Source organism: Clavelina lepadiformis, chromosome 3, assembly GCF_947623445.1.
Source record: "Clavelina lepadiformis chromosome 3, kaClaLepa1.1, whole genome shotgun sequence".
In the NCBI taxonomy this organism is placed as follows: domain Eukaryota; kingdom Metazoa; phylum Chordata; class Ascidiacea; order Aplousobranchia; family Clavelinidae; genus Clavelina; species Clavelina lepadiformis.
Genome location: NC_135242.1, coordinates 6483379 through 6498953, shown reverse-complemented (window position 1 = coordinate 6498953; position 15575 = coordinate 6483379). Strand labels below are relative to the sequence as shown.

Below are 15575 nucleotides of genomic sequence, written 5' to 3'. Positions count from 1 at the left end.
CACGTAATGACGGAGGTCGGAGGCTATATCTGACTTCCTTGTGGTTGAAGGTTGCGAGTACATCTCGGCATTGCAAGTGCACTCAGCGGAACCACCGGATAAAACAATAAAAAAACATATTTGGCAGAGTAATGTGAACTCAATCAAAATGTAAAAAGTACCATATGGTTAAAAACGCAAACGATTATAAAGGAAGGTTATCAACGAAAAATTAAAAAAGATGAAAGTTTAAAGCAAAATTGTTTAATGAAGTGGCCTAGCTGCCACATCAGTCTTCCCCGTAGATGAAGCTTGGGAAGAAACAAAAATAAGCTGAAATAGAAAAAAAAAAACAGTTTAATCCGGCAAGTAGATAAAGGCTTGCCAACGAAGTCCGGAGAATACAAAGCGAGTCCATGTGGGACCGCGGCGATACCGGCAAAGCAGAAGGCAAGTCCATGTCGGACTGCAATTATACCGGCGAAGCAGGAAGCATTCCTTCATCCATGTCCAAACAGAAAACCGAGCTTTGTCGGGCCACCAATATGGCCGTCTGATGGCCAACAAATCAAAAACTTATAAAATTCAATTAGCAAAACTACTGTAAACAATGTAAACTCAATCGAACTGATGATAATAATCGAAATGCCATGTTGTTAAAAATGCAAGCGTTTATAAAGAAAAGTAATCAATGAAAGAATTTAAATTAAACAAAGAAAACGAAATTTTAAAGTAAAATTGTTCAATGAGGTTTCCAACAGCCGCCACACAGGCATTTGCTTGCGTGAATAAATCCAAAACAGGCTATCCTTGAAATTTAAACGCAAGACACAAAAGCGCTGTGCGGTCGATTGGTCGCGGCCTATTAAAGCTGTGTGCAGTTGGTATATACTATATAGCCTACGGCCCATAACCGGAACAACACCTTTTGCTATAGTTGCAAATATTTTTAATTCTTTATCAATTAACTATAATCAAAATCACCGGGTTAAACTACCAAATTGATAGTGGCCTACTTTTGCATTGCGCAAATTTCCTTACTTGCACGTTACAATCATTGGTCTCTATAAAAACAAAACGGGTTTATAGAGATAAGTGGTTAGGTTAAAGTCTTATGACATCACATGCCGTTCATGCGCGCCAAAAGACATTATTTATAAAGTAGGGTAAGTGCTTTAATGTAAGCGCTGCTGCCATTCCGGGTTTCCCACGCTCTTTATCGCCACCACTTTTGTTGCGGCGCAACCTGCGGACCAGTGCATGGGAGGATTATTAATTTAATCTAATTTTGGCTTCTATAGTTGGAACATTTTTGGGTGTCTTCTTTTCCTTTGTGAAGTGATAAAGTAAAGCTTAATATGTGTTATTGTAATATTTATTAGTCTTGCCGTCACTTCATTTATTCATCTTGACCTTTCGTTACTCGACTAAACACGATGCTCATCACCGTCAGCTGTTGTTGTGTCATAACTTCTTAATCCATCACTGTTTTGCGCTCACAAGCATCATAAGTTTTCAACTTTCCCACGTCTTTCTTAAATGATAAACTAGCAATTTTCCGTTCAAATTTTTTTATTCCAAAACTCTTCACTTTCTGGCATTGCATTACTCTTTACTATTGTCACCAAGAAGACCGATAATTCACTTACACAACAAAAGTATTGTCTCAAAAGCTGTTTAAATAAATAATAAATTAGTTTCTTCAAAAAAATACCAATCACCAAAACGTCTTGGCCCTTATAGGTACCGATTGTGGTTAGATTAAAATATAAACCTGTTATCGGTACTAAAATAGGTACCAATATAACTTTGCTTACTGTTGTTACCGGCACTCTTGTTGACAGTCATGCCAATGCACAGCAAATGTCTTTAATGACGATCTGATTCCATGACAGGTTCACTTCAATGACAATTTGGCACAAAAACACGCATGCTAGCAGTTAGTGAGTCAGATAAAGATTAAACCAGCAGATAGAAAAGCAAACACGAAACATGAAATAATCTGTACAAAATAAACCGTTTTACAAAATAAAAGAACAATCTTCCGTCATTAAGCATGACGTCCCAGTTACAGACTACAGCACGGTAGATGAGTCTGCTTTTATGGTTGTTTTAGTTACAGGCTATGTTCAGAGGTAAGCTTTCCCAATACGTTTTTAACTATGATGATGACCATATTATAATAACTTTTCCCGTTTTTAGCACATCTGACCACAACCACCTAGATTTCTACAACATGTAGCCTGTCCTAATCCTACCATGCACCAGTCCCCAGGTTACGCCGCAACAGAAGTGGTGGCGATAAAGAGCGTGGGAAACCCAGAATGGCTGCAACGCTTGCATTAAAGCACTTACCATAATATAGCTGTATAGCGGTTTGTATTGGAGAGTTGGTATGACCAAAGAGATTTAAACATGGTTGACATTTAAACACAAACTTTGGTATGACGCACCAGAGAAATCTAAAATAATGAGAAAGTTGACTTTTGCACCAACTTTTTGCCGTTGAACCATGGTTCATCTGCTGTTTTGTTTTTTATGCTAATGATATAGGCCTATTAAAATTTATAAGCCTGTAAGTGTTGCTTTCCATGCAGGCGGGGCTCAAATTTTGGCATAATATTTATTGGTGCATCAACACACTGAAAGCAAACTTTGCAATAGAAGTACACCTTGATTTAAGTTTTATATCCTCAGATTCATTTAGGGGTAAGATAGCCAGTGATCTAGGGCTAAGTTACTGTTGTGTATTGTGGTCACTGTAAAATGGAAAAACGTTTATCATTCATAACTTTGTTAAAATCTTAAGTCAAACTTAATGCTAAGTCTAAATCATTGTCACATTACTTGAATTGTCCTATTGTTGTCAGCTTTCGAATTTATTAACCTTATCCAATTATTGATCGCTTATGATGTGTAGCCTACATAATTGTGAAGTTTTTACAAAGAGTCGTTATGTTCGACGGTATCTTGTATAGTCTGTCATGGAAGGATGCATTCATTTTTAAAAGCTTATAAATGTGGGCGTGCCAATTTATGTCCCGTTTCATATCAGCATCCCATCCCATTATTGTTATGAATCTTTTGCTGAGTAAGCTCATATATAGCTCAGAGACTTTTGTCAGATAGATGAATGCAGTGGTGGGATTCAGCCGGTTCGTACGAACCGATTCTTGTAATTTTAATGACCTCCACGGACCAGTTGTTAACAAGCTTATGTATAGGCCTATATATATCCGCCCAGGGTCAACATGGCATGCTGCTTGTAAGAGGATGCTAGTCACTGGATGAATGCAATAAAGACTGGTTGGTTAAAACACTTTTTCCGTATCAAATGTAAGGTATAAATCATTGGGATAGTGGCAACCAAATTTTCATGGAATAAAACACCTGTTAGTCTTTAACCTATCAATCTATTTTTTTATTTCATTCCTAATAATGCCACACTGCAGAGTATGGTAGTTTTTGCCAATATCTCTGATGTCCAAGGAAGCAGTTGGTGTGCACTGCAACTCGTGGCCCAAGGCTACCCGGCGTTTGTGCAGGCAAGGTGCTACTCTATACAATAGAAATCGGGAAACAATTCCCATCATTTTTTAGAGGTATCGGTTTGTCCTGGTGTGGAATGCCATTTTAGAAAAAAATCTCGCGTGCTCTTGAAATACTCTGCATTCTAGTAATAATGTATATGATGACTTCATTTTCTTGGTGGTAGTGGAGCCAGAAGTTTTCTTTAGGTTTTCATTAATATCGTGAGCATTACCGTTATAATTATGCACTTGATCTTCAAAGCATAAGCCAATTTAGCCATTAGCACCATGTCTGTTAGTTTTCTGAATTCTAAGTGTTGCTTCCAGTGGTTTTAGTACTGTATGCAGATACAACAATTTGTTCAAAAGAGAAAATTTCTAAAACTGCACACTTGGCTTGTCATTAGGCTTTAGTAGCAAGTTTAAACTCAGATATTTCAGCTTGACATTGGTCAGAATTTTACCTACTTTTGCCAAATGAACTAGCCTAAGAGCTATATTGTAGCTGGCTTCACAACGAAAATTCCACACAGCTATAGATCCATATGATAGTAGTTTCTGAGACATTCCTGAAGTGCTTGTTTGTAGACTCTCTAAATTGCTCACATTAATTCCCGTGTGCCAGTTAACGACCCTTATAAAAGCTTAAAATACCTTAGAGGTGTGTTATTATACACGGATGCATTCCTTAAACCTGACCTTTCAAACAAAAATTGCCTGGAAAATACAAACCAACCGGACATAAAGCGAAGTTGGAAATATGTCAGTTTTTGGCAGGAAATTGTGCAAGCAGAGGCAAAAGTTTTGGCGTTACAATGTGACATTATGGGATTCTGCTTCAGATTTTTAAAACATTACAATGTTTTTAAATACTATGTTATATTTTAATGTTATTTTGATTATATAATTTTTTCTATATATATACTGTATTAACCAGTTTGGTATTAACTGTTTGTGAGTTCAGTCATTATGGCCAATTTATACGGTTTATTATACACTAAACCATAGTATATAAAATTTACTCATATTATTTTAAGTTGTCAATTTAACAATGGTTGTGGTCATGTTTTACTGATGATATAGATGGCTATGCAGTCGTTAGTACATCCAGTTAGAACGCTAGAGCAGTTAAATAGACAAAGGCAGGAAAAATTGTTTACTGATGTTACAATTATAGTGGCTGGTGAAAAGTTCTCGGCTCATCGAGCTTTGCTGGCTGCCCATAGCCCAGTGTTCAAATCAGTTTTGGAAGACTCATCTCTTAGTCTAGTAAGTATCACAAAAACTTTTTTTTTTAATTACCAATTTTTTTTCTAAAGTTTTGTTTTGTAGCAAATGTTTGGTTAGCAGGTTAAAATGTATCTTTATTTGATAGAAAAGTGTGTGTTCTGATAAAATAGATATATATGTGGTATATTTTAGATACTAGTTCAGAGATTCTTTTTAAAGGTTTCATAATTTTGTGCAGGAAGGTATCCCAAACATTAACCTCGATGGTGTTGAATCTTCATACTTTGCAGTCTTATTGGAATTCTTATACACATCCAAGCTCGATATTAATCTAGACAATGTTGACCAAGTTTGTGCAACGTCTGCATTTTTGCAAGTTGCTTGTGTGGTTGATCTTTGCAATCGATTCAAAGAAATGAATGCTAGTATAAATGGAAACCTACAAGGTGAAATTTTAGACCTTCAATAACATTTTAGGATAAAGGTTTGATTCACTTGAATGAAATTAGTTCGTAGATATGTCTTTCATTTTTAGAAAATCATTGGTATATGTATTTTTTGCTGATATTTTGCTACGATTTTCTTCAAAATTATACTTTTTCGTGGTGTGTATGGTCAGACACAGAATTTTACTTGTATTATGTTCTCCAGTTCCAAGTTCCGATGCAGATGACAGTTCCGGTAAAAGAAATTTACTCACGCCTTCTGGCAAAGGAGTTGTTGAAGATCAAGCTCAAGTAATTTAACTAAATTTTTGATTAATTTTTTTAAAAGGAATACCAAGCACTTGTTGTAGTAGGTTTGTGTACTGCAAATTGTAAATATATTTGCATTATGCAAAGCAATTAATAACTTATTGTCATCATTATGAAATGTGCTTGTACAGTTGTCCTTTTTCAGAAGTAAAAATTGATTGTTTTAGATAAAAATTGAAGTAACTGAAGAAGAATATCCTCCATCACTTAACGAAGAAGAAAGGTGTGTTCGCTACAATTATATTTGTGGTAATTCATATAATTGAACAAAAACTATACTACTAAAATAAACGTAAGGGATCTATTGTACTGTTTTGTAAATAGCAAAATCAAAAAATACCCATCACAACCTTTGAGCATGACATGTATATTCTAATAGGACAATGGCACTTTTGACCCAAATCCCTCCAAAGCCAAAGGTGAGTTTGCACTGATGAAGCTGCAATTTACACATAAAACAGAAACACGCATGAAACGATGAACTGCGATGCTTAGGAAGTTGACAGTGGTGGCAGTAGACGTGGTCGAAAAGCAGCAGTCCGAGTGTCTTGTCCCGTCTGCCAGAAAGTAATGACCCAAGTGCGACTCGAGGCACATATGCGAACCCATACTGGAGAGAAACCTGTTTCATGTGATATCTGTGGCAATTCATTTGCAAATGTTTACAATCTAAAAATACATGAAAGAAAACACACAGGTAGATTGTATACGTTATTTAGATTGTTAGAAATTATTGTTGACATTTTTTTCAAATAGTGTTTTATCTTTTCAGGTGAAAAACCATACAAGTGCAGTTTGTGTAATCGTGAGTATTCTGACCCCTCAAGCTTAAGCAAACATAAACTTTGGCATGCCGGTATAAAGAAAAAGGAATGCCTAGTTTGTGGTAGAATGTTTTCAACTAAATCACAAGTGACTGAACACATGAGAACTCATACTCGTGAAAGACCATTTGCCTGCCAGCAATGTGGAAAGTCTTTTTCGTATCGATGTGATCTAAAGCGCCATGTCCGGGAACATACTGGAGATTTATTCGGACCATGTAGGTTTTGTGGAAGATATTTTAATCATCGTGGAAACTACAATGTTCACCTTAAAAATCATCAAAAACATCTGGGCCAGGTAACTCGTGCAACAGAAATTCTATGTTTGTCGGACTGATTTTTAAATATGATGAAATTTGTTTCTATAAAGGCTTGATTTATAACGTCAATTCGCCTAATCACCCCTGTAAAGTCTCATTTCATTTGTTTTGGAATTTCTGTCATTTGTGTACATTTAAGTTTGCCTATAATGTCACCCTTGTGTTGTCTCCAGACGTACTTTGTTCGTTTATAACCCACTATAGGCCATGATGTCTGCCACAAACGGTCATTCTGTCTATTACGTTGCAAGCAGTAATGCACTAATTACATTTCCCACCAGATTATTGCAACAAAATTTTCTTTATGTACGGTATTTTCATGCTTGAGTTTCACCAATGCAAAGTTTTTTTTATTACACTGACAAGCCTGACTGGATAACACAATACACTTCTTTATTAAATCAAAAAACAGTTTGAAATGAGTTATGGTAAGTCATCTATGACGACAATATTTTGTAACCTCATAGAGATGAATTCTACAGTATATTCAATTTATAATTATAAATATTTCGTCATTGCAATTTGATTTAAGAATAAGAACAAAGCGAAGATTGAATCAAATATGAAGTTGTTCCTTGCTGACAGTGACCCTTCAGAAGATGATGCTGTTACGTTGTGTGCGCAACCTGTTGCAGATTCTGAAGAAACCATTTTGAAGGTGCAGTTAAAGTCTACCGTTTTTGATTGAAAATTTTACATTCCCCAAATAATTAAAAGTAAATTGTTGGACTTGAATAGGTAGATGAGCTGGCTCATCTTGTATCGCAAGGACATGAGATAGAGGTCGTTATAAACGATGGAAAACTAGTTGTTAATCAGACTCTGAAACAGGTACAAAACTTGGTATGCACTGTTTTCGAATCAGTTTTACTTGGTTTCAATAAGAGTTTTTGTATTTAGGGAAACTTAACACCAACAGATGTTGCCAGTGACATTGTAATATCACCACATGAGGTAAAAAAATGCAACTAACGTAACTGCTCTTATACAAAAACCACAAAAAATACATAAACATTACAGGAAGCAACGGCTGCTGCTCTCGCCCTGCAACAAACTATGGACCATGATTTAATCAACCTACACAATGATATCATTCCTGGTGATCACAAAGACTCTTAGTTATTGCTGACCAAATTATGGACAATGGCTAAAAACCAGCTTCCTGGGTTTTTCTGAAATGATGCTATTTGAAATATTTCTCACTTGATATGACAGACCCAGCTATATGATCAAGATATTTTTATTCCACTTAAATTCTTTTGAACATTTAATAATTGTTTATTTTGACGGGTCTTTTCTTGTGTGAAAGCTTTCTTAGTTGCCTTTTTCTCTTGTCGACGCTCCTGAAACAGTTTTTGCACATAAGATATTTGATGTGTCAAAAATATAATAAACGAACTTACCCTTCGAGTCGCTTTTATTGCTTGCTTTCTGAAAGCTTTTTCCTCCTTCGTCTCATCTTTTCTACGAGCAGGAAGTGTTTTTTGGGCTGGGGCATCTGCGCTGTCAAGCTGCTGTAGCTATTGTCAAGAAAATGGCAATTTTTATTGTGTAAGTTGTTTTCAGATGTTTTTGCAATCAGATATCGTGACTCACCTGCTTCTTGGTCAGTCGTGGTGCAGCGTTAAGGGGTATTCCAGTATATTCTGAGACCTTTACCTTCTGTACAAAAGTAGGTGGATTTATTAAACTGAGTCTTGCACAGTTAACAAAACAGACCAGAATTGGTACCTTTGGAGGGTCTTGTATTAGCTTCGGGTGATTGTATATATTGGAATATGTACCTGCAACGAAGTACACATAATTAATTTAATCAAATACAGATTTATCCTACAATTTTGGGTCATTAAAGCATACAGTTAAACGACTTCCATTACAATACCACATAGTGCAGCAATTGTAAGTATTATACTTATTAGGATGTTTCATTTTTTCACCATTTTGGAAATTAAAAAAGCTTGGGGTCTCCCTAGGCGGTATTTTGGGCACAATGAAAGAATCTGAACTTTTTTTTGATTTATGACGTCATTTTGAGGTTGCACCCCCTTGCTGAAGTTTCGGTGGGGGTGCATTTTTATGAATTGGCGATATCTTGGTAACCGATTGAGCTAGAGCTATGATCAAGGTGTCAAAAGATGCAGAATAGCTGGTTTCCTATAACTACTCAATACATTTTAACTGTATTTTTGCTCTAGAAAAAAAGTTATTTGAGAAAAATCAAAATTTTGACAAATTTTGTATGCAAATCACCATATAGTTCCCAATTGGACCTTTATTTTCCTTGGTGATGATTGTAAATTTTTACCTTGGCCTTCGTCATGAAAAGCAAAAGGTTTTATAGGTAAGCTATACAAAAATACATCTAAAATAAACTTAAAATTACCGCAGTTCGTGTAAAAAACTGTTATATCGGTATTTCGGGAAGGATTGAATAAACAATTGTGTTAACTACGACTTTGATTTTAACTTATGCGTTACTCTACTGTGTAAGAACAGTCCTGTAATCCAATTAACAAACGGTATTTATTATTCAAATTTATTCTTATTCTTTAAACTAACAACCGACACAAACAACAGTTCATGTTGACACAAAAAACCACTGTCCTAATTGTTATCCCTATTGCACAGGTATGCTTGCAAACGAAAATCAGTACGCCTGAGAGTAGATTTGTTTTGACGAATTTTGTCCGGCAGAATATATTTCAACTATCCAATTTTCCTTTCATTGTACCTATTATTGTTTTCAATGGCTTTCTAAAATTCTGGATCAACGTCATTTGAAGCAATGCAAGGTGCTTGTTTGCTGTTCAATGTGAAAAATTGCTTTAAACCAGCATTACATTCATACAAACAAGTTATGTACATCGATGGATAGCAGCATGAAAGTGGATAATTTAACAGCCTCGATTGGATATGGTGGCACCTCAGAATAAACACTTAAAGCCACATTTTCGTGGTTAGGCCATTGTACCGCATGATCCAAGTAATACTTCATTACCATATCAGCACCATCTGGCTGGATTTCTCTATAAGCAAGAAGAAGGTTGCGTGGAAAAAGAGTAAGAAAAGGACCATCACAAGCTTTTATATGCAAATGTATCATTACAAAGGAGGGTACATAGACTGAAACAATGTAAGAAAATGAGAAGCTAACCCTAACAAGCACAATTTGTCACTGCGGAAACTGTTGTCTACCACTTTTCCTTTTTTTTGTACTTCCCCTGTAACTGATGTTCCAGTAACTGAGGACATGATCATTTTCTTGTGGTTTGCTGATCTTTGAGGAAATCAATCTCTTCTGAAGGTATCTGGTCTTCAAAAACACAACTGCAAGCAAGATTTTTATTTTTCAGTGATGGATCTTCCTCAATACTACACTTGCACTTACAAATGTCAAATAAATTTGTTAACTAATCTTCTTTAAAAATATAACATTTTTTTATCTTTTTTGCTCTTTTTTCGTGTAAGATTAAACTTCTTAATCAGTTGTTTTAGCTTGGTAACAATCCTTATCAAGCTTACTGTTGAGAAGCTTGCTTTCATCCAAAGATCAGCAACATCTTGGACAATTTTCTTTTTAACATCATTGAAAGCTGGTGCTTTCCGGATGAACTTTCGATTTGTTTCACTTAAGCGCTTACTTTCAAAATAATAGTGATTCAAAACATCCATGTTGGTAGGCAAAACATTGCCAGCAAGCTTTTAATATTTAATAAAAGCATTGGATAAAGCTGATCTGGTGAGTGCCATCCTCAAACCAACTGTAAGACAAAAGCACTAACCACCAAGTTGACTAGTATGGCTACCACTTGAGCGTCCCAGTATACTAAGTATTATTAAACTTTTAAATTACTTTTAAAATAATCGCATTGTTTTTTTATACTAGTTAAAATTGTTGTTGCATCACAAATGTTTTTATTCTTTTATTTTGAAATATTTCCATCAGTAATTTACTTAAATAATTAATAGTTAATCTGACATGTTGACTTGTAGGCAAAATATGTCAAAATTTTGGTTTTTCTAAAATAACTTTTTTTCTAGAGAAAAAATACAGTGAAAATATATTGAGTAGTTATAGGAAACCAGCTGTTCTGCATCTTTTGAGACCTTGATCATAGCTCTAGCTCTATCGTTTACCAAGGTACCGCCAATTCAGAAAAATGCACCCCTATTGAAACTTCAACAACAGGGTTCAACCTCAAAATGACGTCATAAATTAAAAAAAAGTTCAGATTCTTTCATTGTGCCCAAAATACCGCCTAGATAGACCCCAAGCTTTTTTAAATTCCAAAATGGTGAAAAAATGAAACATCCTATAACTTACACCTTGTACATGAGACAAATCACAAGTCTTACTAAGAATTGATTCACAATCCCATTTTTCCTGATATACATCCTTTTGTATTGGAACCATGACCTCCTCATCGTCTGACATTTCACCACTGTCGCTGCTGATCACAGCATCTGCAAACAGCACTTCTTTCTTTTTCCTAATCGGTGTATCTGTAGGGGTGTCGTCCAGTTCAGCTTCACTAAACAGAAAAGATGTTCGTGAAACAATACCACTTGTCAAATATAGCAGATTTCTTGTAATGAAAAAATGAAAAACCTTTCTTCCTTGATGCCAAGCAACATTCTAAGACCTTTCATGTCATCAACGTTTTCCACAGGCATCACGCCTTCAATTTCTTCTTGACATAGATCTCCTATCTTTGTGTCATGGTATGTATCATAAAACTGTGGAGAAAAAAATAACTGTACAAAAAAGGCTAAGAGCCTTAAAAGGCTAGAGTTATAAAATGTAAAGTTGGGTGTATAGATGTACTGTAATCAATTGATCGAATCGAAGTCATACTTGTATGTATTCGGTATCTTATATATATTATATTTATATAGTGGAACTAAATCACAACGCTAAGCTATTATTCACACAGTTTTGAATTTGTTCCAGCATATGTCCTTGCTGGAATCAGTTCTAGGTACGTTAATTTGAGTTTAGCAAAATTCAATGTCACTACACGGTGTTGAGTTAACGAACTTACACTATGCCTATCATGATTACCTTTTCAAATTTGTCATCCAAAAGTGTTAATTGCTCGTTACGTCTTATAACAGACGAAGTCATGGAGTAAGATGTAAATCGCGAGCGTGTTTCTTCAAAATCATCTTCATCCGAAAAATAAGATCCATTCATATCTGAATCATAATCTTCATATCCATCACCATCTTCGTTGTCATTCTCATAATCTTCAGGTACACACGCTTGTGCCATAAAGTCATCCTCCAGCAAATTATCTGGATTATCGTAATCAAAATCTTCGTCCAGTCCTTCCACAATGTCAGGATCCCACGTTGGCTGTGGTCCAACGGGTGGTATAGCTCGATGAAGCATCCCAACTTCTTCTTCTACTTTTGATCCAAAAACCTCCGATGGTAACCGCAAAACAGGCTGATCCTCCATAATAACTTCAGCTATCCCACTTTCCTCATCAGCAGTTATCTCAATTTGAGCTGCAAAGTCAAAAAAATACGGTTGCACCATCATACGCTTTTGTAAAATGCAATAACGTTGAAACTACCTCTCATACTCTCTTTTGGTACCAAAATAGCTCGATCTCCTTTCGATGGCTGCTTGAGATGTTGCAGGTAGTCATAATCATCTTCATAGTGAATACCAAATGTTTTAAGCATGCTCACCCGCGATTCATTTTCTTCTGCAGTCTGTAAACAAAAACCCAAACTGCCATTAAACAACTGTCCAGATCCAAAAGAGACGGAAATATCAGCATAATACTACCTCCGAAATGTCATGTGAAACTCTATGTTTTTCATCCACTGGAAACAAAACTCTTTGTGGTGCATCTTCATCGGCAGCTAATGGATCTTTTTGACTCCTAAAACACCAATGTATGATGGGATAAAATGCAGCTTATCATGGATAACCTGTTGTGAAATCAGTTTATCTGTTGCCAGTTCTTTACCTGTGTACCAGTTGAAACGTGACTGATTTCTTTTTGTCTATGAACTGTCTTTTAGGGCGATGTGGCTATGAAAAAACATATTGACAAGTAACAGATTTGACAGTTGAATCATACCATTTCAGTTTGCATGTAAAAACTCAATAATATATATGAAATGAGTAGATTGGTTCTCTTTGAAGAGCACCCTTGCCAAATTTAAACCCATCCTAAATTGAAAAAAACTTATTTTGACCACAAATTATTCCCATGGGCAGGTTTTTTTTTAAGGTTTGGTTTGGGTGACCGCTAAGTAGTTTTAAGAGACCGCAAGTGTTTCATTTAAATACCACAAGTACCACAGTAGTTGCAAGTCCAAATTTTGGGAAACCGCTGGAGAAATTTGGGGGACTGTTTCGGTCGCCCAAAACACCTTTATTTATTATTATTATTATTTACAAATATATTATTTATAATATATTATATAATATATTATATAATATAATATATTTATTATATTATCTACAAATGGTTTCAAGTACTGAGGTTAAAGACCAGTGATCCCCAACTTTTTCTATGCTGTGGACCAGTTTCATGCACAGAAACTGTGGCACATACAAAGATGGTTCCAACATACAACAATGAGACAATCTACGCATTTTGGCACAATGACGTTTTATGCCAGGAGATATGCTCATATATGTTCATACTTTACTAGTTCATATATCTGTATAACTGATCACTTTTATTAAAGGAAAAGAAACTTGACAACGAAAGAACAATTTTTTGCTGTGTTTTAATTATTGCGACTAGAACATTGGGAGTGAGTTAGAACTAGACACATCTTTTTGGGGGGTTGTTAGCTGATAGCATGCAAGTCCAATGTCAAGGCCAACTCCATCTGTTCCAATTTCAATCTCTTCAGATACTTGGTTCAAACAGCGTCAAAAGCCTGGCAACATCTATTGCTTGTTTTTGTTTGTTTGTTGGTCGTTTTAAAGTGTTATAGAGAATGAAATTACGCTTCTAATCAAGTAATCATGCAGAAGTGTTTGTTGTGCGATCTGTAAAACTTTTTTCCTGCAAGTTTTGGTCGAAATTTTTTTCCGACTGGCTAGTCTACCCTATATAAATTTTTTTGCTATGATCTTTGCCAATTTATCAAATTTACTCATCAATATGATACAAACATATATTATGTCTATATTTTTATATTACACTCTACATTCTTTATAGTACATCTATGGATTTACACGGTTGCTGACATAAAAAAACTGTCTGTAAACTGTTGGAGACTTTAGTCGCATATGAGGTTTAGCCAGACCGCAAAAGGCAGAGATAGACGGTTGCATGTAAGTGCAAAGTTAAATGCATAAAAATATACCGGCGCAATGTTGAATAAATTTGCAACAAATCAGTGAAAAAAATTTTCATTTTGACCCATTCAAATGGTTTTTATTGGCGCTTGAAGACAAAGGGGTTCAAAATGATAAATGACCGCAAACCGACCGACGAACCGTATAGTCTACCCTAGGCCTACATGAATGCTAAATAAGAAAAAAAATCAAAACTTACCATCTTTAATGGCTAGATTTATGGTTGTCTTTCTTTATTTTAATCATTCATGAAACAGTTCAACTATAGCTGGCAGACTTGTCCGGTCTTATGTCAACGTGCCTTCAACAATCTTTGCTTTTAGTTATTCGTTTGCTCCCATAGATATCCTATAGAACACAAGTGTTTTATAGAATATCTATGTTTTCTCCCCGAGAGCATACAAATCATCATAGCAAGTCTGCCCATAGAAATCACAGAAGTTCCAGCAACTTTGTTTGAACTCGCAACTCGCAACCATGTTGTTTTCTGTTTAAGGCTAAGCCCAGTGTTGACTTGGAAGTCGTATGTAAATATAACCAAGTCGTTTTTTGAATGGAGTCAGTTGTACTTGTAACTTAAATCAAACCAAAACTTTTAAATTTAAAAAAATGCTGACGTTACACTACTTACTTCGTAAATTAACCAGTTACGGTTACGATGTCATGCCTTTCTCTATTAAGTCTGGCTAGTATCTTTCTTTCATAGAATTACAAATTTCTAGGAAAGGATTTGCAGCGTTCGGAAAGGTTATGACTCCGTGATGACGAGTGAAAAAGGTCGCGTCTGCCCGAACCACAAGTACGCAAATACAGTGGTATATTGGAGGGGGATCGCCCCTCCACTTTTTTGACGAGGAATGGCGATGGAGAGTTGAGCAAAACGAAGCCTGAAGTCGTTAAACCATGACGGTGAACAACCTTGAAGCAAGTCGATTGCATCTGATGCAGCAAAATCAAATTCCCCATTTGTATAGTGGACATTGTGGTGCTTCAGAGTTTGTGGTTACAGCGGCTTACTCGGACAAGTTTCTTTCATGTTTGATGGCGTCACGTCCCTTAGCCGTGTGGGGATGGCGATGCGGATTGCTTTGTGATGGCCTAAAGCCAAAGGTTTTAGTCTTTCTTTTAGAACTCCTAGGCTGTTTTGTCTTTGACTCCGTTGCGTATGCTATCTCTGCTTGTTTCTTTAAGTCAGCACAACATTCATATAGTCTAAATTGTTATATTGTCCCAAATATAGTCGTAGTCACATCAGAAACCATTTTACAGCTGAGTGGAAGGGGGGAAAGACTTTGACATGACTTTGGGACAAAGACGTAGCCTATGCCACCACTGTTGAAATCTTCGAGGAGTAATTTACTACTTATTTTAGTCGTGGGGACAAACGCCGGTACTTGGACTGGTAGCCTCTTTTTTGCAGTTGACGGCATGTTTACCAAATTTCTTGTGGTAATACCATAGTCTCCTTGCTGGTTTGGAGTAATTCAACGAAACAGCGTTGAACAGCCTACCCAGTCTGATTTTCCGCAAAAGTTTTAAGCATAGCCTATGCCGAGCATAATAGCAAGCCATGTTGATTCACAAGTGATAAGTATATCCAATTA

At 35.9% G+C, this 15575-nt stretch overlaps 2 protein-coding genes across 2 annotated transcripts; one reads left to right on the top strand and one right to left on the bottom strand.

The window, feature by feature from the left end:
- Window positions 1–3459: 3459 nt before the first annotated feature.
- Window positions 3460–8048, top strand: LOC143449450 (uncharacterized). Its single transcript, XM_076949660.1, has 11 exons — window positions 3460–4778; window positions 4978–5185; window positions 5391–5476; window positions 5662–5717; window positions 5874–5913; window positions 5990–6191; window positions 6267–6616; window positions 7171–7296; window positions 7377–7469; window positions 7539–7592; window positions 7659–8048. The coding sequence occupies exons 1-11, from the start codon at window positions 4593–4595 to the stop codon at window positions 7755–7757; spliced, it is 1500 nt and encodes a 499-aa protein (XP_076805775.1). The 5' UTR covers window positions 3460–4592; the 3' UTR covers window positions 7758–8048.
- Window positions 7863–14320, bottom strand: LOC143449451 (protein LTV1 homolog). The gene is made up of 11 exons (XM_076949661.1): window positions 14171–14320; window positions 12620–12684; window positions 12436–12532; window positions 12218–12359; window positions 11701–12149; window positions 11248–11375; window positions 10995–11170; window positions 8370–8422; window positions 8235–8300; window positions 8042–8158; window positions 7863–7981 (listed from the first exon to the last, which is right to left on the bottom strand). Exons 1-11 carry the CDS (start codon window positions 14171–14173, stop codon window positions 7868–7870), a joined length of 1410 nt encoding a protein of 469 aa, XP_076805776.1. The 5' UTR covers window positions 14174–14320; the 3' UTR covers window positions 7863–7867.
- Window positions 14321–15575: the final 1255 nt, after the last annotated feature.

Bases quoted from the DNA above. Each gene is read 5' to 3' on its own strand.
- LOC143449450 (XM_076949660.1), top strand. From the start codon at position 4,593: ATGGCTATGCAGTCGTTAGTACATCCAGTTAGAACGCTAGAGCAGTTA. The intron at 5,477-5,661 runs GTAATTTAACTA...TGATTGTTTTAG, and splicing joins TTGTTGAAGATCAAGCTCAA to ATAAAAATTGAAGTAACTGA. The intron at 5,718-5,873 runs GTGTGTTCGCTA...ATATTCTAATAG, and splicing joins TCACTTAACGAAGAAGAAAG to GACAATGGCACTTTTGACCC.
- LOC143449451 (XM_076949661.1), bottom strand. The intron at 12,360-12,435 runs GTAGTATTATGC...TTTTGTTTACAG, and splicing joins TTTCACATGACATTTCGGAG to ACTGCAGAAGAAAATGAATC. The intron at 11,376-11,700 runs GTAATCATGATA...TTTTCTCCACAG, and splicing joins TGGATGACAAATTTGAAAAG to TTTTATGATACATACCATGA.